The sequence below is a fragment of the Phyllobates terribilis genome, unplaced genomic scaffold (assembly GCF_046119375.1).
Source record: "Phyllobates terribilis strain yellow unplaced genomic scaffold, ASM4611937v1 Scaffold_11__3_contigs__length_659146591, whole genome shotgun sequence".
NCBI classification, from domain to species: Eukaryota; Metazoa; Chordata; class Amphibia; order Anura; family Dendrobatidae; genus Phyllobates; species Phyllobates terribilis.
Window position 1 is genome coordinate 539,706,090 of NW_027362771.1, and position 26,515 is coordinate 539,732,604.

At 45.8% G+C, this 26,515-nt stretch overlaps 1 protein-coding gene across 2 annotated transcripts in view; it reads left to right on the forward strand.

Moving 5' to 3' along the window:
- Positions 1–352: 352 nt before the first annotated feature.
- MAP2K7 (mitogen-activated protein kinase kinase 7) overlaps positions 353–26,515 on the forward strand; it is a 32,030-nt gene continuing 5,867 nt past the window's right edge. The window contains exons 1-11 of one of the 2 annotated variants that reach the window (XM_073653873.1): positions 353–550; positions 10,345–10,392; positions 10,915–11,053; positions 17,160–17,226; positions 20,964–21,077; positions 21,268–21,387; positions 22,938–23,045; positions 23,134–23,313; positions 24,274–24,354; positions 24,463–24,605; positions 25,296–25,341. In XM_073653873.1, the coding sequence (XP_073509974.1) occupies positions 433–550; positions 10,345–10,392; positions 10,915–11,053; positions 17,160–17,226; positions 20,964–21,077; positions 21,268–21,387; positions 22,938–23,045; positions 23,134–23,313; positions 24,274–24,354; positions 24,463–24,605; positions 25,296–25,341 (1,164 nt within the window). In that variant the 5' untranslated portion in view covers positions 353–432. The remainder of the gene's footprint in view (positions 551–10,344; positions 10,393–10,914; positions 11,054–17,159; positions 17,227–20,963; positions 21,078–21,267; positions 21,388–22,937; positions 23,046–23,133; positions 23,314–24,273; positions 24,355–24,462; positions 24,606–25,295; positions 25,342–26,515) is intronic. The other variant, XM_073653874.1, reaches the window with a different exon arrangement.

The window sequence follows — 26,515 nt, forward strand, 5'->3', positions numbered from 1 at the left end:
CAGATTTAAATAGCAGCATAGTCAGCTTTACCCTACAAAAACCTCTTTCAATCACTGAAATACTCTGTGCTGCTGTAAAAATATATATAATTATTTTAAAGATGTCAAATACTTCTAGTGCTACCTGCTTAGAATATTTTACTTTTTTTTCAAAATTATATGAATTATTAGCTTTAGAGACAGAGGCAAAGGACGCATGCGCAGTAGTGACGTTCGGCGCACATCAGGTAAAAACACGCTCAGCTGGTAACCGCATGCGTACTAACTTCTAAACTCTCGGCGCAGGCGCATTTACAGCTGTCTGTCTTAACCCCGGCGATGTCAAGTTGTTTGTCCGTCAGGCCGGGCGCGCATGCGCAGAGGCAGACCTGCCAGTCTCTCCCCGCGCGTGCGCACTGCGCTGTTTGTTTATTATTAGTGCGCGGATGGAAGATGGCGGCGTCCTCCCTAGAACAGAAACTCTCTCGTCTGGAGGCGAAGCTCAAGCAGGAAAACAGAGAAGCGAGAAGGCGGATCGAGCTGGAGATCAGCCCGCAGCGTGCCCGGCCTAGTAAGGAACATGGAGGTTGTGGGTAGGGGAGAACAGAGTGGTGGGCCCTGGTGGGGGAGGGGTGCTGGGATCAGGCTGGTTATTATACTGTAGTGAATGGTGGGGAGATGAGCAGTGATCTGCTGCATGTGTGCTGCACAGGAGGCGCTGCTGGTGGTGTGGGCTGTTGTGTGGACTTCCTACAATGCTAGGAGCCCATTGGTGTTCAGTAGACGGCCTGCACCTTATTATAGCTGCCAGCGGGTGCTGGAGGCGGGACCCTGTGGCGAGCCCCTGCAGCGCTGTGGCGGGCCCATTGTGGTGCTGAGGTGGGACCCTGTGGCGAGCCCCTGCAGCGCTGTGGCGGGCCCATTGTGGTGCTGAGGTGGGACCCTGTGGCGAGCCCCTGCAGTGCTGTGGCGGGCCCATTGTGGTGCTGAGGTGGGACCCTGTGGCGAGCCCCTGCAGTGCTGTGGCGGGCCCGTTGTGGCGCCGAGGCGGGACCCTGTGGCGGGCCCGTTGTGGCGCCGAGGCGGGACCCTGTGGCGGACCACTGCAGTGCTTAGTATGACTGTTGCGGCCCTGAGTCGGGACCATGTGACGGGCCGTAGCTGCAGTCCAAAAATTGTCTAAGGTCCTGTCGTATAGAATCTGGTGGTCTTCATAGATCATGTGTTTCGTGGTTAAACCTTGATGGTCTTTGGTGCTTTCAAAGAGTTTTGTTTGGTAATTGAATCCTATATATTTGCTGACGTTTAATGGTCGGGTCACCAAAAAATCATGGCTGTAATGCAGCTGGAGTTCCTAGGTCTCTTTGGTTCACGATATGGTTGTAGAACTACAAATGGCGGGTAGTTGATGTGGTTTAGGTCTTTTCTATTGCCTCCTCACCACCTACATGATTTTGGCTTCTTAGTGGACAAGCCGTAGAATCCTCGTGGAGGTGACCAACTTCTAGCACCTCCAATGATGGACCCATTACTTTTATACAAGACAAGTAGGTCTGAGCAGATCCTGGAGTGTATAATGATGAAAAAGATCTTAACCTACAGGTTTAGGGACCCTAATGGGGGAGGCAGGGAACGGTTCTTGGAACAGAAGACGGTATCATATGTCTCCAAGTCGTCTCCAAGAAACTAATGCAGCTTAGAAGAGTTAAGCGGTATTATAGCTTTATTTTGTAATGACCTGTAATTGTGCTCTTTTGATCCTATTTATCCCAAGAAATGTTGGCTGTAAATCGTGGGTATCGAAGAGGATACTGTCTAAGCTTGCTATACCATTTGCTGATTGTGCCACCAGTATGTAGTCCCTGCTATTGTCAGCCTCATAGAAAAGGGGAGCGGTCAATGGTTGTCAATGGCAGGGTGAAGATTACAGATCTTCTCCAGCTAGCTGGAGCATTCAAGCCTGTGATGAGGGCATTTCACACTCTCCATATCACCTTCCACTCGCAACAAGGCATTTCTGGTTGCTGTGGCCTTTTACACCACAAAAAATACCTTTTGATTTCTCCATTTAATTCAGTGGGAGGGAAAATGCCAGAAATGAGGGCGAGCCCTGAAGTCTGGATTCCTAACTTGTGGTACGTGTACCCCTCCATGGTAAATACAAGAGTTAGTACGAATCAATTCGGAAGACCCATTCCATCGTCCAGATTACTGACCTCCCTGCTGGACTGTAGCCCAGAGAAACGCATCCTACCAGTCACCTTCTTTTGATTAGCCAACCTGGCGCAACATCGATGTGGCGTAGCGCACAACTAACAGTGTGCCAGGCCGACTAATCAAAAGAAGGGCCGCAGATGCCATCAGGTAAGAATCCTTTCTCAGGGATCCCATCAAACCGCCACATACCACTGACCTGGCCGCTGGACTGGGTCCTGCAAGTTGATCAGCACCAACCCTACACTCCATGTCTAGGGTTTAATGCTGTGCCATTCATAAACCAAACAAACTATGATCAAAGCCTTGGGGAGTATTTTGAAATGACTTATAGTTTTGGGTACTTGGCTGGGAAACACTGCCCCAGAGCGTCCTACAGTTGTGCACACATCTTTTTCTGTCCATACATCTTTGTGTTAGCTTATCCCCGGGGTGTAAGATTTCTCCGTAAGGAGACCTATTTTGCAGCCCTTTGGCTTTTGTTCCTTTACAGGGGTATACAGCAGATATAAAAAAAAAAAGTCTACACACCCCTAATAAAATACTAGGTTTTTGCCATGTAGAACAAAAAAAAATGACACCAAGAAGAATTATTTCAGAAGTTTTTCCACCTTTTAATATCACAAATAATTTGTACAAGTCCATTGGGAAACTGAATATTTTGAGGGGGAAAATAAAAATAACAAAACTAAAATAATGCGGTTGCATAAGTGTGAACACCCTCTTATAAATGGGGATAGGGTTGTGTTCAGAATAAGCCGATCGTATTTAATCTCATCCTGCATAGTCAGTTCACAGCTGCCACCAATTATAGTGATTCTGATCTTCTATAAGATATACCTTCTATAAGAGATACCATACCAATTATAGTGATTCTGATCTTCTATAAGATATACCTTCTATAAGAGATACCATACCAATTATAGTGATTCTGATCTTCTATAAGATATACCAAATTTTGGGGAGGAAAATAGGAAAAACATTTTTTAAATTAAATGGTGGGGCGTCTTATAGTCCCATTTTACGGTAGCTTACCAGGGGTCAGCAGCAGCAGAGCGGGGTCACAGGAGGCAGGGTCAGTGCTTCAGGAGACCCCACTGCTGCCGCCGCCGGCCTCCTGAAGCAGCGACACTGCCTCCTCTGACCCCGCTCCACCGGAGCCGCCCCCTGGTAAGCTACCTTCGGATTATAAAACGCACCCCAATTTTCCTCCCAAATTTGGGGGGGGGTGGGGAAGTGCATTTTATAATCTGAAAAAGTACAGTAACTGTTCTAGTAGAAATTTCATGACATTTTCTTAGTTGCATTTTACAGAAAAAAAAGCCATAAACAACTTACAACTCAGCAAAGGGATCTCATTGTTGTACCTTTCTCCAGTCTAGTAAGTCAGGGCTCGACAAACCCAGGCGCCTGGTCGCCAGTGGCGCCTAGAAAATGTTGCCTGGTGCTTGAGGAGTTGAGAAGAAAAAAAAATACTCTCAATCCAATCCCACCTCCTGCACGGAGTCATCCAATCGGAGGAAGCAGGGACAGTATCGCTCAGGCCGCCTTCTCCACTTTGCTCCGCCCCCCTTATGCTCCAGGACTGGACAGGGAGAGTTGGGTTATGGGGGAAGGATCGCTGTGGCCGGGGGCCCGTTCTCATCTCCCGCTACCTGTGTAAGTACATACAAAGGCCGAGCTCCCCGGGGAGACGCCGTGTGTGAGGGGGTCTATATGTACAGTTTGTCAACAAAAAAAACGGAACAGGCATTTTTTTAAAAAAATTAGTTTCTTTGATTTTTCTGAGAAAAAAACTGAGAATATAAAAAATTTATAAATGTAATGACATCTATTTATTTTTTTTTAAAAAGCAATTTTTAAAGCATTCGTAAAAATTTAAAAAAAAATGTCAAGAAAAAAACGGAACAACAATTTATCTTTACTTTTCCCTCCAAAAAACATTTAAGGTGAGTATGTTGTTTCATTGATTTAGAAAAGTGTTGTTCCTACAAAAAAGGATTTGAAACTTCTTATGGTTAGAAAATAAAATATATGGATAATAAGGCAGATTGATTTTTAATCTTCTCTAGAAGTGCTGAGAGACCCTATCCTGCTGGACCACCACTGAATGGAGTTTCCTACATTGCTAAATCTTTGTAAGTAGGGTATAGCAGTATATACACAGTATATGCTGTAATTATATGGTTACTATATGGCAGTATATTCACAGTGTATCCCATTATTATATGGGTACTATATGGCGGAGTGCTGCTGGAAGAACAAAGTTGGGTGCCGCCGGGAGAACGAAGCCGGAGTACTGCCACGTCCACTCGGACAAAGAAGGGTAAAGAGATCATGTGTAAGTTATAATTGGCATAGCAGAGCGAAGTGCACATTTTTTTTTTCTTTTCTGGGTTCAGGAAAAAAATGAAGCGCAGAGCAACAGAGAGAATACCAGAAAATGAAAAGCAACTGAAAATGACACAGTTCTTTACAAAGACCTCTCTTGAAAGCGCAGTGCAACAGGTAGAAAGTGCCGGGCAACAGGTAACTGAAGAAACAAGAGTTGACCCACCAGCAGAGGAGTCCCCATCAACAAGCCGTTGTCAAACTGCTGGACCCAGGAGATTTAGGCAAGAGTGGTGTAAAGAACTCGCATGGCTTAAATTTGACCATACAACTGGTATAGCTATATGCGAGATTTGTGCTTCCTTCCCTGGCATTGCTGACCAAGCATCTAGGATCGTAAAAGGATTTTCAGGACCCTTTAAACTTGAAACCTTCAAAAAGCAGCAAAGTCTCTCCAGCATCTAAATTGTGTGGAGGCTAAACATGCAGCGTTGGCTCCAGAAGCTACTCCATTGGCTGCTTGTATAAGGAAAATGGATGAAGACATTTTTAAACATATGACCATTCTATTTAATGTGGCCTATTATATTGCCAAAAACAACAGACCTTTCACAGATTTTGAAGGGTTGCTAGAGTTGACGGAGAAATTAGGGAGTGCTGTGCGACAGGAATATGCAAACGATAAAAGATGCAAAGAATTCATTTCCCATATTGCAGAAATAATCAGGAAAAACCTAATCAGTGAGCTCAAAGAGGCAAAATATGTCAGCTTGATGCTAGATGGCTCAACTGACAAAGCAGGGGTTGAACAACTGATTCTGTATGTCAGGTACATCAAGGACAACAGGGTCAAAGAAGTATTTCTTTCTGTTTCTCCTCTTGAAATGGCTACTGCAGATGGATATTTAGAAGCGCTCACAGAAGAACTTAGAACACTTGGTCTTGTAGGCTGGCTTTCTTCAAGTCACTTGATTGCCATTGGTACAGATGGTGCTGCCAGCATGATTGGGACCGAAAATGGCTTGGTGCAGAAAATACGCCAAAACATCAGTCATTTAATTGGCATTCACTGTGTTGCACACCGATTGAACTTAAGTGTATTAAGTTCAGTAAAACAAGCTAAATTAATTGATGATTTTGACTCTATTTTAAAGAAACTCTACCAATTTTATCAATACTCGCCTAAGAGAATGCGACAGCTGAAGCAAGTAGCAGAAAACCTGCAGCTTACAATTCTGAAATTCCAATACTTGCATAATGTCAGATGGGTAGCAAGCAAAGTCGGTGCTCTGTCTGCACTTGTCAAAGACTGGAAATGCGTGACAATCCACCTAGAAAGTGTGGCTGCGGAAAAAGACAGTGCCTCTGCAGCTGCCCATGGTTTACTGAGAAAGCTCACAGATTTTAAATTTGTTCACATGTTCCATTTTCTACTGGACTATCTGGAAATTCTTAAAAACTTGTCACTTATATTTCAAAGGGAAGAGCTTTTTTTAAGCACAATTGAGTTGCATGTGAAAAGCACAATTTCAACAATCAATTCACTTAGAGATGCACCAAAACAACATGAGGCCAGATTTGTCTCAGGAACATCTCTTCAAGGACCGTTTCAAAATGTACAGCTACATGGACTGAGCAACACTGTAGCTGCATCAATTCAGCAGGAAAAAGCTAATTTAATTAATCATGCAGTTAAATACTTGACAGTGCGATTTCTAAGTGATATAAATATTGAAAGATCCACCGCAGTGTTTGACACCTTTGCCTGGCCAGCAGGAACAACATTGCAAGACTACGGTGTGGTTGAGATTACTGCATTGGCTCATCATTTTCGTAAACAGCTATCTCCACCTGAAAGTGATGACCAATGCATTCACTCACTCCTCAATGAGTGGTATGAGTTTAAGGTCCTTGGAAAAGGAAAGAAACTGTGTGAGCTTCTGGATTTGGCACTCTCCAACACCGAGAGATTTCCAGTTCTGGGAAACCTGTTGTCAATTGTGGCGGTGCTCCCTGTCTCAACCTCATGTGAAAGAGGATTTAGTTTGATGAACATGGTCAAAAATAAATTCAGATCAAGGATGCAAGAAGAAAGTTTAAGTGACTTGTTTATGATCACCATGAATGGGCCATCTGTGAAGGCGTTTGATCCTGCCAAGGCTGTGGACCACTGGTACTTCAGCTCTAAAATCACAAGGCATGTTCATGGCCACAAAAAGCAAAGTGAAAAACACTAGAATGTTGCCTAAAATCTAAAATATCAAAATATAATATTTATTATCTTTAAAAGTAAAATGTTGTTTATAACGTTTGTAATGTTTTTTTTGTTAAATTAAAAACCAAGTTTGCTTAAAAAAAATTCTGGCTCCTAAATTTTTTGGCTGGCTCCTAGATTCTGAACAACTTTGTCGACCCCTGTAGTAAGTTACAACATTTTTTCCATAGCATTAGATATACCACTTATCACTGAAGACAGTCATCAAGAAGTGGCTTAAATTTGGCACAACAGTAACATTACCTAGTAATGGACAGCCCTCAAAAATTGATGAAAAGACAAGAAGAAAATTTATACAGAAGGCTGCCAACATCAAAGGTGCTGCAGGGATTTCTGGCAAGTACTGTTTATCACTTGCAGTGTACAATCTCCCCTGTTCTTGATATCTTTGGTCTGTGGGGCAGGGTTGCAAGATGGAAGCCTTTTCTTACAAATAAAATCATACAAGTCTCGCTATGTTTTGCCAAAACCTACGTCAAGTATACCAGCATAAGGGACAATGTGTTATGGTCTGATGAGACCAAGGTGGAACTTTTTGGACATAATTCCAAAAGGTGTGTTTGGTGCATTACCAAAAGAACACCATATCCACAATGAGGCATGGTGGAGGCAGCCTTATGCTTTTGGGCTGTTTTGTGGCAACTGGAACTGGGGCTTTAGTTAAGGTTATGAACAACTCCAAATAACAGTCAATTTTGAATGTAAACCTTCAGGCCTCTGCTAAAAAGGTGAAGAGGAATTTCACCTTTCAGCACAATGACCCCAAGTATACCTCCAAATCAACAAAAGAATGGATTCGCCAGAAGAAGATTTGAAGTGGCCCAACCACAACCCAGACCTAAATCCTGTTGAAAATCTGAGTGACCTAAATATCTCCACAACTGTCAGGAGATGCTACTGCAATACTGCAAGGAAGAATGGGCAGAGATTGCCAATTCTAGATGTGCCATGCTGACAAACTCTTACCAAAAATACTAAATGCTGTCATAAATTCAAATGGTTCTTCAATAAAGTATTAGTTTATGGGTGTGCATATTTATCCAACCAAGTTATATTAGTTCCTTATTTTTATTTTTCTACTCAAAAAGATTTGTTTTCTGATTTGATTTGTACATCTTATGGGTGACATTTAAAGGTGGAAAAAGTTCTGAAATGCTTTTTCTTGACATGACTTTTTTTCACATGACAAAAACCTGGTGTTTTAACAGGGGTGTGTAGACTTTTTAGATCATCATGCACCTACCACTTATCCTCTGCATAGATGTGACTTGTTTTTTATGCCTTAAGCTCTGGGAAAAGATGAAACTTTAAAATTTGCACCTTGCCTACAAATTGACAGTGGATTTTGGTATCGGGTGTAGACGGCTGTGGTCTGTGGCTTTATCTTATGTGGGATCAAAATGATCAGGGAATTCAGTATGTCCACACCTTTTTTCTTCTGTTGTGGAGAATCTGGAGGCCCCCATACACAGATGCTGTAAGGTCGGCTGACCTTATCCTACTGTGTATGGGATCTTTACTTTGGGAGGTGTTTGATCAAATAGGCTTAAAATACGACAATTTTCTGAAACAGAAATGTGCCGAGAGCCGTTGTCACTTCAGTACCTTCACTCTCCTAGTTGCTCAGCAGCATGGGAATGGCAATAAATAGACCAACTTCATCTTTTTGGGTATTAAAGGGTTGTCCTATGTAAATTGATAAGTCTGCAGTCACTCTGTATGACTGCAGACTTGTGAATCGCCCCCATCGCACGCACCATGCTCTGCGAGGATTTACCGTTTTTTGAGCTGGTTACGAGCCCTTCTAATGGGCGCCCGTCTACTCTATACACTTGTATAGAGCGAGGCCACATCCACTGGACGGTCGCGTCGCTAGCCTTTTTTCTTTCTTTTTTTTAAAGATCTGCCATGTGGTTCCATATAGGGATGGGCGGACCTTATCTTGTAACCATGATCCAGGTCCGGGCTCTGTCCATTGGTAGGAGCTGTGCAAGCTTTCCGAGCTTCCGGGTTACCCCGTGCGACGCTTGAGTCACTGGCTTGACATGATGTCATCTGTGCTGCGCACAGGTGATGACGTCTTGCCGGCTTAGTTAATCAGAAGTTGTGCCTGGGATCTCGAAGGGTAAGGAAATTCACACAGCTCCTGTCTATGGCCAGAGAACACTGACCTGGGCTGTGGTTTTGACCTGCTCATATCTAGTTCCAGAGATACAGGCCTTTTTATTTAGTGTTCGTTTTTTTTGGCCTTTACAAGGGGGTGTGATTCACAGTAATAATGCATAGGAGCCTAAGGTCACACCCCAGAGGATCTGTACGCCATCCCCCCCTTCTAAAGACCAGAAAAATTATCACAAACCAAAAAATACTGGATATGAAGGGGAGCAGGGGGAAGAAAATAAGAGCAAAACTGTTCACTTTTGACCTGGTGACAGATCGCCTTCAGAGAAGTTTGGTTTCCTCCTCTTTAAAGTTGACATTGGAAGGGGTGCTTCTAAAAGATAAAGATGTTTTTACCCCCACAGTCCACCTCCACTCCAGCACTGCCACTTTGACCTTTTTAAACCGGAAGAGATGAGACCCCCGAAACACCAGTCACCTGACTCTGCATGCAATCAGTGGCCTCAGTGGTCTGATAGCTAGTGGTCTTGACATCATCTTTAAAAATCCTGTTCAGCTGGGGGTCTTAGGGAGTCTAACATGTTACCTCTAGCCTAATATACATAGAGAGCACTGCCATACTGTAACCAACAAGATCCCATTAGATAGATGACTGGGAATGTGAGGCCAAGGAAGACACTGGCAAGGCAAAGCCGAATATAAGGTCATCCTGCCTGATTTGGGTGACCTCCCACCTAAACTATCACAGTGGTTCTCTGTTCCAGGGTAGGAAAATGATTGGTGTGGGGAGAAGTTTAGTCTGTGAAATACAAATGAAACTATTACAAGTGGCATTTTCGGGGAGTTCATCAATCTAAGAGAATCTAGCGGTATTCCTACCACATTCCCATAGGATCTGCCATAAGAGTCCAATGGATGTTGATCCAACCTCTGCTGACGAGGACCTGCATGTCGATGGCTCATCTGTCACCATGACTCTTATAGAAATGAAGAGAGCCGAGGGTGTACACCATCACCTCACCATTCATTCTTCACCTGGATGTGGCAACCAGTGCCCACCTTCCCAGATAAACTGGGCAACCCCCTACACTGAGATGGGTGCGGCCCTAAAGGTTTGCGCTGCATTGGTCAGGCTTCTTTAGCATTTCCTCCATATATGCCATGAGGTGGTAGTACCTGTTTTATGGTATTTTTAGGGAAATGATCTTCATGTGTCTTCCCCTCTTTCATTACCTCTGGACATTTTCTTTCCATCCAGTCTATACTTTTCCGTTCCTCATTTTCATAATATGTATTCGGTCCTCTGTTTGTCCCCGACCCTACTGTCTTCTGTCCCTTTTTCCTGTTGTCTCCTGTTATCGCTTAGGTTGCTCTATATTTTACGTTGATTATTATTTTTTTTTTCCCGTATTTTTTTCCCCCAGTTATTCTCATCACTCTAAGCCCCACGCCCGCTCCATCCCAGAGAGCAGGTACCGGATCGTCCTTTATCAGCTCTTCACTTGCTCCAGGCCCAGCTAACCTCCTCCTCCATTTGTCACTCTTAACATGCACCCACTGCTATTTACTTGTGTTTTTTTTTTTGTTAACCTTTTCCCATGTTTCTCTCCTCATTCTGACCCTTTTGTATACATTTGATCTGTTTCCCACCCCTGTCCCCTCCGCTGCTCAGGCTTGGCATTGCTCTACCACCTGTCTTTGTGCATGGGAGGGGGAATGTTGCATGCAGTGTGGACACAGCATGTAGGCTTTGTATGGAGCATGAGCTCAGAAGAGCCCAACGACCAGCAAGGAGGTGGGAAAGGGTTAAAGAGCAAGTACTAAGATCTACACAGGTATATTGCATGGGGTATAACCGAACTAATGGGGTGCATCGGTATAGAGAAAGTAGGGTACACTGGGGTATCGGGGACATTTGCTGTTGCTCAATGCTTCTTCGTTGGCCAGTCTTTCTCCCTCTTCTACATACCAGCCTCTACCCCTTTTTTGTGCAGCCTTACAACTTCCTCTAGCCAATGATGGACACACTCGTTCTGACAACACCACACACCATCACACTTCATTGCCAGTCCGGCCACGGAATATGCTCAGCCTGCCACAAACCAACTACCTGACACAGCGCAGTCTGGAGAGGTAAGCGTGCATTCTGGTGAACTGTGTTGTAATCATGTGTAATCTATGCCTTACAAGCCTCGTCTGATCCATGGTTTGTACTACTACACTGTGCCGCTGTACATCAGGACCTTTTTAAAGGGTTGACCACTACTAGGACAACCCCTTCATGATCTGGATGCTTGGCGCTGATAAAATAAAAACTTATACTCGCCTCCCTTGCCTGCGCCATTCCAGCGGTGTTGGCACTTGTGTTCCCGGGGCTCTAGTGCGGCTATTCTTACACATCAGCGCTGATTGGGTGCAGGCTCACGTCACTGTCCCCACTTTCGGACAAATCGAACATCAACAGGAAGTCAGAGAGCAGTCGCAACCCCGGCTTCCCTTTGATGTTCGATATATCCAAAGGTAGGGACAGTGACCTCAGCGCTGATTGGGCACAGGGCTCACATGTCATAACAACCACACGGCATGGAACGGCACCGGCATGGAAGGGGAGTGTAGCTGTTTTTATTTTATCGGCACTAAACATTCAGATCGAGAAGGGGTTGTCCGACTCCTAGTAGTGGACAACTCCTTTAAGAGGAGCTTTCTGGATGCTTAGGAAATCATATGACACTGGAAGCCTTTGTTTTTGTTTTTTTTACTCCTCTTTTTAATTGAAAAGGTAATATCATGCAGAGCAACAACGGCATTTTAAAACATAGCGATCAATTCTGAATATTCAGACTTAACAAAAAAGTAACAATGAATCTGGCTTCATACATTACTTATTTCAAGTGTTATACAATTACAACATCACTCAGAGTAAAACTAAGAAAATCATACAAATAAACAATTTAAAGATGAACAAGACTGGCCTGACTCGGGATCTAATTTCAGATTTTATTGCATATTAAACCTTTATTCTGGTTATAACCTTAACCCACTATTTCAACCAGGTCTCGGACGTTAGCCATAAGGGCTTGAGAAGTTCCTCCTGTTTGAGGAGATCTAACCCATGTCCCCCAGATCTTTTCAAACTTTTCTGGGCATTTCTGAAAGCCTTTCTATAAGTGCATCTAAAGAATGATAGTTGATGAGTACGATGCATTCAGTCTCCACCAAGCTGGCAGACTGACAGCTGCAGCTTGTACTGAGCAGTGTGAGATCTCAGTGGGAAGGAGGGACACTGAGGAGCTTTCAATCAGGCTAGGAGAGTAGATTGAACAGTTATTCCCGTTTTCAAAGATGAATATTGTCAGACCTTATAAAAACAAGAACTTCTGCAGTTTACTGCTTATTAACACTTGCAGATATAACATTTGTTTTCGGTTTACAGCTAAGATGGCTAAAAGGCCAACCACTGCTGCGGTCTGGCTTGTAAGCACTGTGCTAAAGCTGGCCAGGCTTGAAAGGTAACGGCGCCCTTCAGCAATGTTGGTGAGCTTCGAAGCAGTCCCTACAAGCTCAGTAGAAAAGATCCTGTAAGCGCTGCACGTCTTCTACTGACTGGTGTAACGGGTCTGGGAGGTGGAACCTCTGAGCTACGATACAAAGGGGCCGTCCTTGTAAGGAAGCGGGTGGCTCCCAGGGTAGGCGGGCAGGTAGTCACGGCAAGTGACGGGGACAGTCTCTGGGTAGAAGGGCAGGAGGTCACAGCAGGTGACGGGGACAGTCTCTGAGTAGGGGGGCAGGAGGTCACGGCAGGTGACGGGGACAGTCTCTGAGTAGGGGGGCAGGAGGTCACGGCCAGTGACGGGAACAGTCTCTTGACAGGCGGGTGGTCACGGGAAGTGACGGCGAAGCCTCCAGATAGGCTAGGAGGCGGGTAGCAGGTGGACGCTCCCAGGTGAGCGGGCAAGAGTCTCTGGACAGGCAGGTGGTCACAGCAAGTGACGGCAGAGCCTCCAGGTAGGCTAGCAGGCAGGAAGCAGGCGGACGCTCCCAGGTGAGCGGGCAAGAGTCTCTGGGCAGGCAGGTGGTCACAGCACGTGACGGCAGAGCCTCCAGGTAGGCTAGCAGGCAGGTAGCAGGCGGACGCTCCCAGGTGAGCGGGCAAGAGTCTCTGGGCAGGCAGGTGGTCACAGCACGTGACGGCAGAGCCTCCAGGTAGGCTAGCGGGCAGGTAGCAGATGAGCGCTCCCAGGTGAGCGGGCAATCAGATCCATAGACAGACTGGCAGGGCTGGTAGGCAGACTGTCGGACCGCAGGAATGCAAGTAGATAGACAAGTATCAGGCAGGTATCAAGCAGGAATCTGGCAGGTAACTGGTAACGGGACCTGAGGGCTGAAGCAGAGTGATAGACTATGCAACAACATTGCTCGGGCACCTCCATTTTGGAGGAGGTGCCTTATATATGGTGAGATCCTCCGGCCATTGGCCGGGGACTCCTTAGGACGGCGCGCGCGGCCCCTTTAAGAGAGGAGGAGCGAGCGCGCGCGCGCCCTAAGCACAGTGGCCGGGAAGCAGCGCGCGCTGCCAGCAGAGCGGGAGGAGGACGCCGGGCACGGAGCGGAGAGGTGAGGGGAACAGTGTCCCTGCCTAGCAGGAGGCAGGGACGCCGACGCTACAGTACCCCCTCCTTTAGGCCCCCCCCCTTTTTTTAGGCCAGACAGAAATTTATCAAGGATGAGAGGGGCATGGATGTTCTCCCGGGGCTCCCAAGTTCTCTCCTCAGGACCAAACCCCTTCCAATCCACTAGAAAAAAAGGTCTTTCCTCTTACCCTTTTGGTGGCCAGAATGTTCTCTACCTCAAACTCGTTTTCAGCGGAAACCGGAGCAGGAGGCGTACCTGTAGACTTGGAAAAAGAGTTAAGTACCACGGGTTTGAGGTGAGATACATGGAAGGAGTTAGGGATCCGCAAGTTGGCCGGGAGTTTCAATTTATAGGCCACTGGGTTGATTTGTTTGATAACTTCCAGTGGGCCGATGAACCGAGGCCCTAACTTGTAGGAAGGAATCTTGAGCCGGACATACTTGGACGAGAGCCAGACTTTATCTCCAGGACGGAATTGTGGAGGATCCAGGCGTTTTTTGTCAGCGTGTCTTTTCATCCACTCGGACGACTGAAGGAGTGCGGATCGGGTACTCTCCCAAATGGAGGAGAATTCGCTAACGAGAGATTCCGCAGCCGGATTGTCCACCGAGGTGGAGACGGGAAACTGGATCCGAGGATGCTGACCGAAGACTACAAAAAACGGGGATTTGGAGGAAGATTCGCTCTCGTGATTATTGTAAGGGAACTCGGCCCATGGTAGGAGATCCACCCAGTCCGAATGGTGGGCATTAACGAAGTGCCGGAGGTAACTGGTCAGGATCTGATTGATCCGCTCCACTTGACCATTGGACTGTGGGTGCTAAGTGGAGGAGAAGTCCAGGGTGACGTCCAGCAGCTTACATGTGGCTCTCCAGAAGCGTGAGGTGAACTGAACCCCACGATCCGATACGATGTGGAGGGGCAGGCCATGGAGACGGAAGATGTGGCGGATAAAGTCTTTAGCCAGCTCGGGTGCAGACGGGAGGCCCGGCAGGGGAATGAAGTGAGCCATCTTGGAAAAGCGGTCAGCGACCACCCAAATGACCGTACAACCGGCAGAGACAGGGAGATCCGTTCTAAAGTCCATAGCTATATGCTGCCACGGGGCAGCAGGTACTGGAAGAGGAAGGCAACCGGCTGGCAGATGTCTCGGAACCTTGTTGCGGGCGCAGGACACACAGGCTGAAACAAAGTCTATTACGTCCTTGTGCAGGGTAGGCCACCAGTAATGCCGGGTAATAAGCTGGAGGGTCTTTTTCTGACCGGCGTGGCCAGCTAGCTTAGACGAGTGACCCCAGTGTAGGATCTTCTTCCGATCAGGTACTGTTACGAACGTCTTACCGGGAGGGAGATGATTTAGATTCACGGGGGCCACCTGCATTACTCTGGCGGGATCAATGATGTGCTTAGGCTCCTCCTCTAGATCAGACACCAGGAAGGATCGGGACAAGGCGTCAGCTTTGATGTTTTTGTCTGCCGGGCGAAAATGAACGAAATCAAAGCGGGCAAAAAACAAGGACTACCGAGCTTGGCTCGGGTTAAGTCTCTGGGCGCTCTGGAGGTAAGCCAAGTTCTTGTGGTCCGTGTAAATGATTACCGGGTGAAGAGCCCCCTCTTCAGGTAACGCCACTCCTCCAGTGCCAGCTTAATGGCCAATAACTCTCGGTCTCCTATAGAATAATTGCGCTCAGAAGGGGAGAAGAGTTTGGAGAAGAAGCCGCAAGTTACCATTCTTCCGGAAGACGACTTTTGGGTAAGTACTGCTCCGGCTCCAGAGGAGGAGGCGTCCACTTCCAGGAAGAATTGTTGCCGTCCGGACGATGCTGCACCGGGGCGGAAGAGAGAGCCTGTTTTAAGGAAAGAAAGGCTTCCTCTGCTTCGGGCGGCCATTCTCTGGGATTAGTGCCCTTACGGGTGAGCGCAGAGATTGGGGCAGTCCGGGAAGAGAAGTGCGGTATGAAGAGGCGGTAGTAGTTGGCGAAGCCCAGGAACCGCAGATGAGCGCTCCCAGGTGAGCGGGCAATCAGATCCATAGACAGACTGGCAGGGCTGGTAGGCAGACTGTCGGACCGCAGGAATGCAAGTAGATAGACAAGTATCAGGCAGGTATCAAGCAGAATCTGGCAGGTAACTGGCAGGTAACTGGTAACGGGACCTGAGGGCTGAAGCAGAGTGATAGACTATGCAACAACATTGCTCGGGCACCTCCATTTTGGAGGAGGTGCCTTATACATGGTGAGATCCTCCGGCCATTGGCCGGGGACTCCTTAGGATGGCGCGCGCGGCCCCTTTAAGAGAGGAGGAGCGGCCGCGCCCTAAGCACAGTGGCCGGGAAGCAGCGCGCGCTGCCAGCAGAGCGGGAGGAGGACGCCGGGCACGGAGAGGTGAGGGGAACAGCGTCCCTGCCTAGCAGGAGGCAGGGACGCCGACGCTACAACTGGCAGCGGTGGTCGGTCTCTTAGGCAACATGCTGAAAAGAAAAGTTAATATCTCAAGACCAGCTGAGTATTTTAAGAAGCTGTAAACTGCAAAATGACTTGCATTTACAATCACTTGTCGACAATATCCATTTATGAAGATGGGACTAACCCCTTTTTAAGACTTTCAGATGCTTCATGGAGGGAAAAAAAATTCAGAAAATTTGCGGCTTCAAGGGTGTTGCATTCAGGAAACCAAGCCCTGTGCTGTACTGATATGGACTAGTGATGACCGAGCATGCTTGGGTGCTAACTGAGTATTTTCGGCGTGCTCGTATATTATGTTCGAGGCCCCTGTGTCTGCATGATTTACAGCTATTAGACAGCCTCAACACATGCAGGGATTGCTTGTTTGTTAGGAAGTCCTCACATGTGTTGAGACTGTCTAACAGCTGTAAATCATGCAGACACATGGACGCAAAAATAACATACGAGCACGCCGAAAATACTCGGTAAGCACCCGAGCATGGTCGGCGAAAGGATTAAACGAGCGCGTTCGCTCATCACTAATAAGGACACATCCCCTGTAGGTGGCCTGCCGGTTACTAGTCATGTTAAAAGGTCTGTTACTGGCTTAGAGTTTTGAATCGGCACCAGTAAAATTTTCTCTCCTGGTTAGCGCTCATTTGCATTTGTATTTGGGCTTTCATTACCTTTTCATCACTAGATGAGCAAATCGATTCACTGGACCCTGGTCAAAAGGCCATGTCAGTGCTGCGTGGACAGGAGCGCTGAGAACCACCTCCTATTTGCCGGAATCCCCAGCACCTGTTCTGATTAGCCAGCCTGGCGTCATCATGTGGACGTCCTGCCTGGCCTACCTGGGATGATGCCGGCAGGTACCTGGATTACTCATGTGGTCGCTGGAGCAAAGGCCTGTGAATCGATTCGCTCATCTCCTACCTTTTCAAAGGAAATATAACTGAAGCATTATAAGTCCCAATGCTTAAAGATCGGTCGGTAAACCGGTGCTCTCATCGGACACCCGCTCTGCCTTCACTACGTACGCCCACCAGTTCCCATCTGTGATTTTCAGCTGCTGCTCGATAATTTTGGCTTTCTTGAAGACTATTATTGTATGCGAATCGTTACGACCTTGCACAACCTCTTATTTTCTGTTATTTTTCCAGCACTGAAATTGACCAGAAGCTGCAAGAAATAATTAAGCAGACTGGGTACCTAGTCATCGATGGGCAGGTAAGTGTGGTTATAAGTGCGGGATACATTGTGGGGGGATTTAGGTACATATTAGGTCCTGGCGTCCGTCTTTTACATGGTCGCCTATTGATTGGATGTCATGTGATACACATGTTACTTTGCAGGGAATGTATGGCCGCCTACCACTAGGGACCACGGACATCGCAGGGCTTTTAGCAGTCTGTCCTGTGATGATCGTTTGGTTGCCAGCTTTCAGGGAAGGGTCATTTTCATTTTGCCCCTTATCTAGCTCCTACATTGCCACCATGATCTGCAGTCACTGTTCCCGATGGGGCTGACAGTCTATCGTCCTTATCACACATACTTTACTGCTTAACAAGTGGATGCCCACCATCGTTTGTTGTCTCTGGAATAGTTCCCCTGTTCCTGAAGTCTAGTAGGAGCAGGTCAGGACACCTGAGGACCCTGAAGACCAAATGGATCTTCTGCCTTCCCTCCCCATCATAGCAGAGATGCGGAGTCTAAACAGATGAAGCTGATCTCAATCTACTATCAGTGACTATAGAGAATATGTCTGTTTTTGCTATGTAATCATGCTGTAGGGGTTAAAAAAAAAAGATTTCAGCAATGCTTCTTATCAAACTCTGTGCTGTTGTTTACTTGTAATGATTGTTTTAGCACCAGGAGCTTTTTATTGCTCTACTAGCAATAGCTCAACTCCGCCCCCTTCTGTGATAGGCAGCTCACTCTCTATGGACATTGTGTGGGCGGGGTTAGCTTTCTCAGCTCTGCTGCATTGCTAAATCTAAAAGATCTGATTGTGTGTGAACTGCTGCACCCAGTAAACTAAGTGATACATCATTGGATTTAGGGTCTCTTTGCCTACATTAGGCTGCTCTCGGATGAGGTAGCAAAAACCTGGTGACAGATTCCCTTTAATGTTATGGTTGTGGGGGCGAGGGGGTTGCTTTGTGCTGCCATTACAACCTGCAAATTCTATACAGCCATGGTAGTGCAAAAAAAACCAAGCACTTTTGCACACAACTGTTTATTTAAGGGAATGTGTCAACATGATTTTGCTATTTAAAGAGACTCTTGTCAGCACACACAATGACTGTTGAAACCAAGTACAGGTGCTCTGTGACTTATGGCGTGGTTACACATTTAATGCCCCTTTCCATCTGCTTGTTTTCAATCTATTTCCCCCCTTCTCTGTCTCTATGGAGCTGTCAATCAAATAAAAAGGGGGGTTGAGATTGAGGGAAAACAAGCAGGAGGGAAGGTGTATATAAATAATTGGCTCTGCCATGATGCACCCAGCGACTGTACGTAGTTTCAACAGTCATTCTGTGCTGAAAGTCCCTTTAATATGAGAGCAGTATGATGTAGGGGCTAAGACCCTGATTCCAGGGATGCACTTAATGGGCTGTGTGTTGTAGTTTCTGTACAAACAGTGTTTTATGGACAGGAGATTATCACTAAAGAACTAGGCGTCGCCTGCAAACCAGTCCAGCTAGTCAGTAACGCCTCCCCCACCATTGATTGGCAGCTTACTGTACATTGTCAGCAAGCTAATTAGTAGTGTTGGCGGGGTTATACACAGATCAGTATTCTGAGCACTGCTACATCTACAGCAGAGAAAACGGATTGCATCAGAACTGCACCAAGCAGCCTAATAAGCGATAAATCACTGTAATCATGCTGTCAGATTCCGTAACAAAAACCTGATGACGGATTCCCCTTAATTTGCAGCCGTTCTTGATATATTACAGGGGTTTTCCAGTACTATTTGACCCCCTTTCAGAAGTCCTAACTCTTCCTCACAGTCACTTTTCTAATATACGTTTATTCCCTGCTTCTATGAGCGCATCTGCTTCCTGCTTTACTTGCTATCTAGTCACCGGAATCGGACGGAATGACAAGGATGACCCAGATGGGGCGGAGCTACCTGTTAATGATTGACAGGTGTCTGAGCACATGTGCTCACATCAGACTTCACTACCCTCCTCTGCTTGGATCCTGCCGATACTGACCAGCGCCATGGTATGCCTTCTAATGACAAGCACCACAGGTCAGCTTAAGGGGCCAGCGCTCCAGAGCGTCGTCAGGATCCATACAGAGGAGGAGAGTTAAGTCAGTGATTTGAGCATGTGTGCTTAGACTCCTGTCAATCATTGAAAGGTAGAAAACTGATTCTTATGAAGTTAGGCTATATGACAAGGGGTCAAATAATAGTGGAAGACCCCTTTTTAACATATTTTTTGTTGTTTTGATTACAGCTCGTTGTCTAGGAGACCGACCACTGCTGCTGTTTAGCTTGTAAACAATGCACTAAAGCTAGCCGGGATTAAGATGTATCCAGGCGCTACAGCGATCTTGGCCAGCTTCAAAATCAAAGCTCAATAGCAAAGAACTTGTAAGCACAGCACATGTTCTGCTCTCTAGCAGCAGCGGCAGGCGGTCGGTCTCTAAGGCGACAAGCTGTTAACAAAAGAAAAGTGCTAATATCTCAAGAACGCATTCAAGAATGGCAAATTTTAATAAGAAGAAAATTGCTTGTATTTACAAGCACTATCTGACAATAACCATTTATGAAGATGGTTATAACACTCTAAGGCCCTTTTTAAAGGGTTATTCTTATATTTGACTTTATCATTGGATATTTCTTCAGTGCTTGATAGATATGTGTCCTATCTCCCGGGGCCGCACCGATCTTGAGAATGGTGCTCCATTTTGCTCCTCTAGGAGTGGGGAGGTGGCCACGTATCGGGGGGGGGGGGGGGGGGGGAATCACTCTCCTGATTTCCTCTGGGATCTCTGAAAATTATTTATATAGCACCATTGATTCCATGGTGCTGTACATGTGAAATGGGGTTACATACAAAATACAGAAATAAATTACAGAGAACAAACTAACAATGACAGACTGGTACAGATGAGGTGAGGACCCTGCCCTTGTGGGGTAATGGGGAAGGAGACAGTAGGTTGAGAGGTTGGAGCAGCTCCGGTGGTGGTGATGCGGCAGTGTGGTCATTGCAGATTGTAAACTTTTTTGAAGAGATGGGTTTTCAAGTTCTGTATGTGGTGAATAATCAGACGCAGTCGGGCACAGAATTGCAGTGGATGGGAGATGCTCAAGAAGAGTCTTGGAGATGTTTGGGTGAGGAACATTTGAGTGAAGGAGAGAAGGTGGTCTTGGGAGGACAGGAGATTAGTTCAGAGATGTATGGAAGACACAGCTTATGGACGGCTTTGTAGGGCAATGTTAGTAATTTGAACTGGATACCTTGGGGAATTGGGAGCCAATGATGGGATTTCCAGAGGGGAGAAGTGGAGGAGTAGTGAGGAGAGAGATGAATTGCACTAATTGAGGTGGGAGATGATGAGGGTATTCACTAGCATTTTAGTAGAATCAGGGTTGAGGAAAGGACGGATTCTGGATATATTGAAAATGACTGAGAACACTGGCTCGCTTATTTTCAGAACTCCCAAAGAAACTAGTAGAGAGGTAGACGTGCCCGGCCATCTCCTTTCTTGGCAGTGCCCATTCTCGAGAGACCGTCAGTTTTGAATTTGTCAGAATGGATCATTTTAGTCCTGCAACGATTATGTATGTGTCACCATGGTGGATCTCTTTCCACCTTCTTCTATGGTGGCAGGGACGGGAGGAGGCAAGGACATGTCCTTCTCACATAACATGGTCTCGTAACTACTGCTGCTGTATTCTGTGCAGATGATGGACAGTTTATTAATGTCTGATATTTCTTAAATCCTAGAAATACCAGGCAGATATAAATGACTTGGAAAATTTAGGTGAAATTGGCAGCGGGACTTGCGGACAAGTCTGGAAGATGAGGTTTAAGAAGACTGGACATGTCATTGCTGTGAAGGTAACCATCGGGAGGATTGTAATCTGATGTCTAGAGCGCTCGCTCTTCCCTTGTTCCCATCCAGACCCAATGTTCATACAGCTGTCTGGTCCAGGACCTCGGCATAGTCCTGGCACCCTGGAACTGTGCAGTTTTGGACCTGTTATTTCTTCTGTATGGCTGCCCTTATATATCTGGTTCTGGTTTTCAGCAAATGCGGCGTTCCGGTAACAAGGAAGAGAATAAAAGGATCTTGATGGACTTGGATGTTGTACTGAAGAGCCACGACTGTCCCTACATCGTCCAGTGTTACGGCACCTTCATCACAAATGTAAGCCTTTATTCTAGCCATGTCTCCTGCTATTACAGCTGCTTGTGTCATTATATTCATGACTTGGTCCTCCTACAATATAATTGATCATCCTTATCTAGATAGTTAGCAGCTGGTGCCAAGCTGGCCATACACCAGAGATAAAAATCAGCCAAAATTGCTCATACTACCTCTACTGATCTCCCACCACTCCTCTTTCAGCACTGTCCTGTCCGTCGCTGGTCTCTGTGCTTCCTCTTCCAGCTAGATGGACATGTGACTGCTGTAGCCAAGTATTGACCACCGCTGTGACCAACGCGATTTGCTTCAGCGGTTACTTGTGTGTACTACCAGAAGCTAAAGTATTGAGTCCATCAAGGGACCCGGGTAGCACTTAGTGCAACTACTCAATAACTTAAAGCGTATATACCTTCTTTATTAGTTTTGCGCTGGTTGCATGAACATGTCCAACCCCCTTAACTAGGTCATTGATCTTCCAGTTTATTCTCGCATGTTGGTAGTCGCATTGTGGCTGATCTGTCTGCTGGTCACGTACTATTATCAAACACACAGGCAGGACAGCACCAGACACCAATCTTCATAAGGGGTCCAAGTATGCAAGTATGTAGGAGGACCCCCCCCCAGTCCTCACTATATTCCAAATAATCAGACTATAGTACAATTATTGACTAAAAAAAAAAAAAAAGAAAAAACCACAATCAGGTATATAGGCATATGGCAAAGTTCGACCCCCAACAAACAGATGGGTCTTTGTCGAGATTCATCTGTTCGTTGCGGTCGAAACATTGCTGTCTCCCTTTATTTGTAATGGAAGAATAAAAGTAAAAGCAATTTTGCACTTTGGATGTTGTCGCCAGCTCTGCTCATTATTTGGCCATGCAATGTTAGACTGCTGCTATAAGGAAGCTTTATAATGGGGTCTGCCAGATTCTGTCTTGGTGTATGCTGTGTTGATGGAAAGGATAGTGCTGTGCTGTTCTTCCTGTCAAATACGACAGAATCTGTGACTTGGCCTCTGACTCCGATTTGATCGTAGCTGTGCTCTAATACAGCGGCGCTAGTAATCAGCTAAGAATTAGTCAAGGCTTAAAGGGAATCTGTCAGCAGGTTTTTGCTATGCAATCTGAGAACAGAATAATGTTGGGGCTGAGACCCTGATTTCAGCGATGTAACTTACTATCTTATGTATGGCACTTTCAGAGTTTTATCAGCAGGAGATTATCACTAGAGGACTAGGTTTCTGGTGCCTCTTGGTCTAACCACACCCCCAGCACTGATTAGCTGTTTAGCTGCCAATCAGTGGTGTGGGCGGGGTTAGATACAGCTTGGCATTCTGAGCACTGCTAGATCTACAGCAGAGAAAACTGTGATTGTATCGAAATGACAGAAAGCAGCCCAGTAAGTGACATATTGCTGGAATCGGCCTCTCAGCACCTACATCATGCTGCTCTCAGATTAACAAAAACCCGCTAACAGATTCCCTTCAAAAATAATTGAGGAAAACTCCAGTAATCTTTGTGCCTCTAACATGTACCCCTCCGGCTCCACAGACAGATGTGTTCATAGCCATGGAGCTGATGGGGACATGTGCAGAAAAACTGAAGAAGAGGATTCAGGGTCCCATCCCAGAGAGAATCCTAGGAAAGATGACTGTAGCGGTGAGTGGCTGCCGAGCACAATGTGTCTGATACAATGCGGCTAGTGCTGGCAACTGGATCAGATTATTCTTCTTTTTATCTGTTCTAGATTGTGAACGCTTTGTTCTACCTGAAGGAGAAGCATGGCGTTATACACCGGGATGTCAAACCTTCCAATATATTGCTGGATGCCAGCGGGCAGATTAAGCTCTGTGACTTTGGTATAAGTGGTCGCCTTGTGGACTCGAAAGCCAAAACCAGAAGTGCGGGTTGTGCTGCTTACATGGCGGTGAGGAATGACCTGAAAAAGTGGTGGCATTAGAGGAAGATACTCTTGTTTAACCCCTTTCTGACATTGGACAAACTATTGAGTCCTATGTCAGATCCCCTTGTATGGAGTGGTCTCAGGAGGTGAGCCTGCACCATACCCAGCATGTGATGCCGGCAACAGCAGCGACAGGAGTTATCTATACTCGCTGCAGTTTAACCATTTACATTCTGCAGTCGATCACGGACAGTGGCATTTAAATAACACTATTGCTGGTGCATGTGGCTTCCATACCCGTCACTATGCTTGTGGCTTCATAGGAGCATGTCAGTTTGTCTGCATAATTTTGAGAGAGACCATTTTAGAACACAAAAGTTCGGGTGCCCATTGACTTCTAAGGGGGTTGAGTTCTGATTAAAGTTCGGTAGCGTTCTGGTACCAGAACCCAACTTTGGACTAAAGTTTGGTCCAACCCGAACTTCCACGAGTCTGCTCATCCCTCTTTGAGGCATTCCCCCTAGCCCGAATTCGCATGTCTATATTTTACGATGTGTGGTCTGTAAAATACAGATGAGACTGTGGCATTACAGTGAGTTGATGGGGGGTGTTGGCCTTCTTTCTTGCTAGAGAGACCACTTAAAGGAAACCTGAAGTACATTTACATATGTGTGTGTCTATATTTAATAGCCCATGTGGCTACGTTTCGGTCCAGTTTTGTGAACAATACTGGACCAAAACGTCACCTCTTCTGTCAGCCATCACCTACACTGGTCTCGGCAAAGCTTCCCTCCTAACATGTCAATGGGTGAGAAGTGAGTGGCATTATTGCAGCCAGCTGTCAGGGTTTTCCACGGCTCCCATGTTGCAGCCAGTGGCAGTGCTGTTAAAGTGACTATTGATTAATGCGCCTTACCTTACAGACATTGACTGATAAACAGTAGTAGAGTTTTAGCCTTTTACTAGAATTCTTTTTGTTCTCAGCCGGAACGGATTGACCCTCCAGATCCAACCAAACCAGACTATGACATTCGAGCAGATGTGTGGAGTCTCGGGATCTCATTGGTAAGATGGAAGTCCCAAGAGACCTAACAACAGATTTGACTTCTCTACGTGGTCTTTTAAAGTGACTGCTGTGTTTCTCCGTCAACCATTGTGCTTATTGTCTCTTAGGTGGAGCTGGCAACAGGACAGTTTCCCTACAAGAACTGCAAGACAGACTTTGAAGTTCTCACCAAAGTCCTTCAAGAAGAACCTCCAGTTCTCCCTCATAATATGGGCTTTTCTCCTCTTTTCCAGTCTTTTGTGAAAGACTGGTAAGTAAGACGTCTATCCGGTGTTTGGTTGATTCAGCAGGTTCCTTTAATGCAGGTCTAATATCTGTAGCATCCAGGCCTAACAGTATTGTGGATGCCATTTTCCGAAATCTCCTCCTCCATAGGCTGGGGAGAAAATCTGCAGCTTTAATTGACTAGTGGGGGCAGATTTGACATCAACAGCCTTTCAATTTAGGTGGCAGATTTCACCTTTGCATTCATTTCTGCAGCAAAATCCTCAGTTTGATGATCTACTTAACACATTCTTGCGTACGTGATTGTGGGGGTGACCATATGTGGAGGGGGCTCAGGAGATGAGCGCCTTCCGTACGCGGTAGATGCTGGCAATATTACACAGCCAGCATCTGTGCCTCACAGCAGCAGCCAGAGCTGAGCTCTGATTGCTGCTGTTTATTAAATCTAAAGGAACAAAGTTTAAAAAAAAGTGTAAAAATGTTTTTATAAAATTATACATTTTCAAATCACTATATAGTAAAATGAATGGTGTTATTCAAAACTACAACTCGGCCCTCAGAAATAAAGCCCTCAAAAAAGTTATGGCTCTTGGAAGAGGGGGTGAGAAATGAAAGCTCTGTAGGTAAAGGGTTATTCTGCAGTGAAATGTTCCCTGTGGATGCAAATCTATTATTTTCCCAGGTATTTTGTGCTAATTACAGTATTTTCTTTCAGTCTTACTAAAGATCACAGAAAGAGGCCAAAGTACAATAAGCTTCTGGTGAGTGTGAATCCAGTAGTTTGTGCAATTGATTGTATAATGACAATAGGCTAACAAACCTAAATTTTAATGGGTTTTCTGTGTTTGTTTTTTTTTCTCTCCTCCCATATTGGATCACCTAGCAATCTTCCGCTTTATTTTCCATTGCTCTTGTAGAGCGATCAGTACTGTACTTTGTACAGGTCCAGCCAAACCGTACGATGCTAAGAGAGTCTTGTTTAGTCCTTTCTATTGCAGACTCCTTAGATGTGGTACACATGTCTCAGCAGGGCTTGAATCGTCTCCTGCCAACGTAGTAGATAGACCAGTTACTTTGACACTTAAAGGGAATCTGTCACAAGGGTTTTGCAACCTAATCTTAGAGCAACACAATGTAGGGGCAGAGAACCCTATTCCCGCGATGTCTCTCACTGTGCAGCCTTGATAAAATCAGTTTTATCAGCAGGAGATTATTACTAGAGGTCTGCTATGTAGTCGTCCATATTTATGAGCTCAATAATCCTGCCCACACCACTGATAGGCTGCTCTGTGAACTCTGGCTGCTTTCTGCCTATACAATCAGTGGTGTGGATGGGGTTGTACAGAGCTCCGCATTCAGAGAACTTCTAGATCTGCAGCAAGCAGCCCAGTAAGTAATGCAGCATTAGAATCGGGGTTTCTTCACTTCTCATTATGCTGCTCTCAGATGAGCAAGCCACAAGAAAACCGATCAAGTCAATGCAGCAAAAAATCATTATAAACTTTTTATATTTGTATACTAATAAAATATTTAAACTGTGGCGGGGGACACAGACAAATGGAGAAAGGGTAATAAAATTGACATCTCAAAATAAGACAGGAGGCATGCTGCATAATAAATTACAAAAATGCATGTCCAGTGTGAAACAGGATGAGGTATGTAGATATATCAGGCTGCAGGTAATACAAATATATACATTACAATTATAGCCAGCCGTGCAAGTGAGGTATAGATGGTCAAATGAATAGAAGTATATCGTAATTAGATCCAGGGCTGTGGAGTTGGTAAGCCAAAACTCCGACTCCCCGACTCCCTCATACACGGCTCATCTTTAAGTGATAAATTTCCTGTAGCACAGATTCATCTCAGCTAAAAGTCTAAACCCTTAGATCAGGAATAGGGCAGACATTTATAGGACATTTCATAACGTTCCCA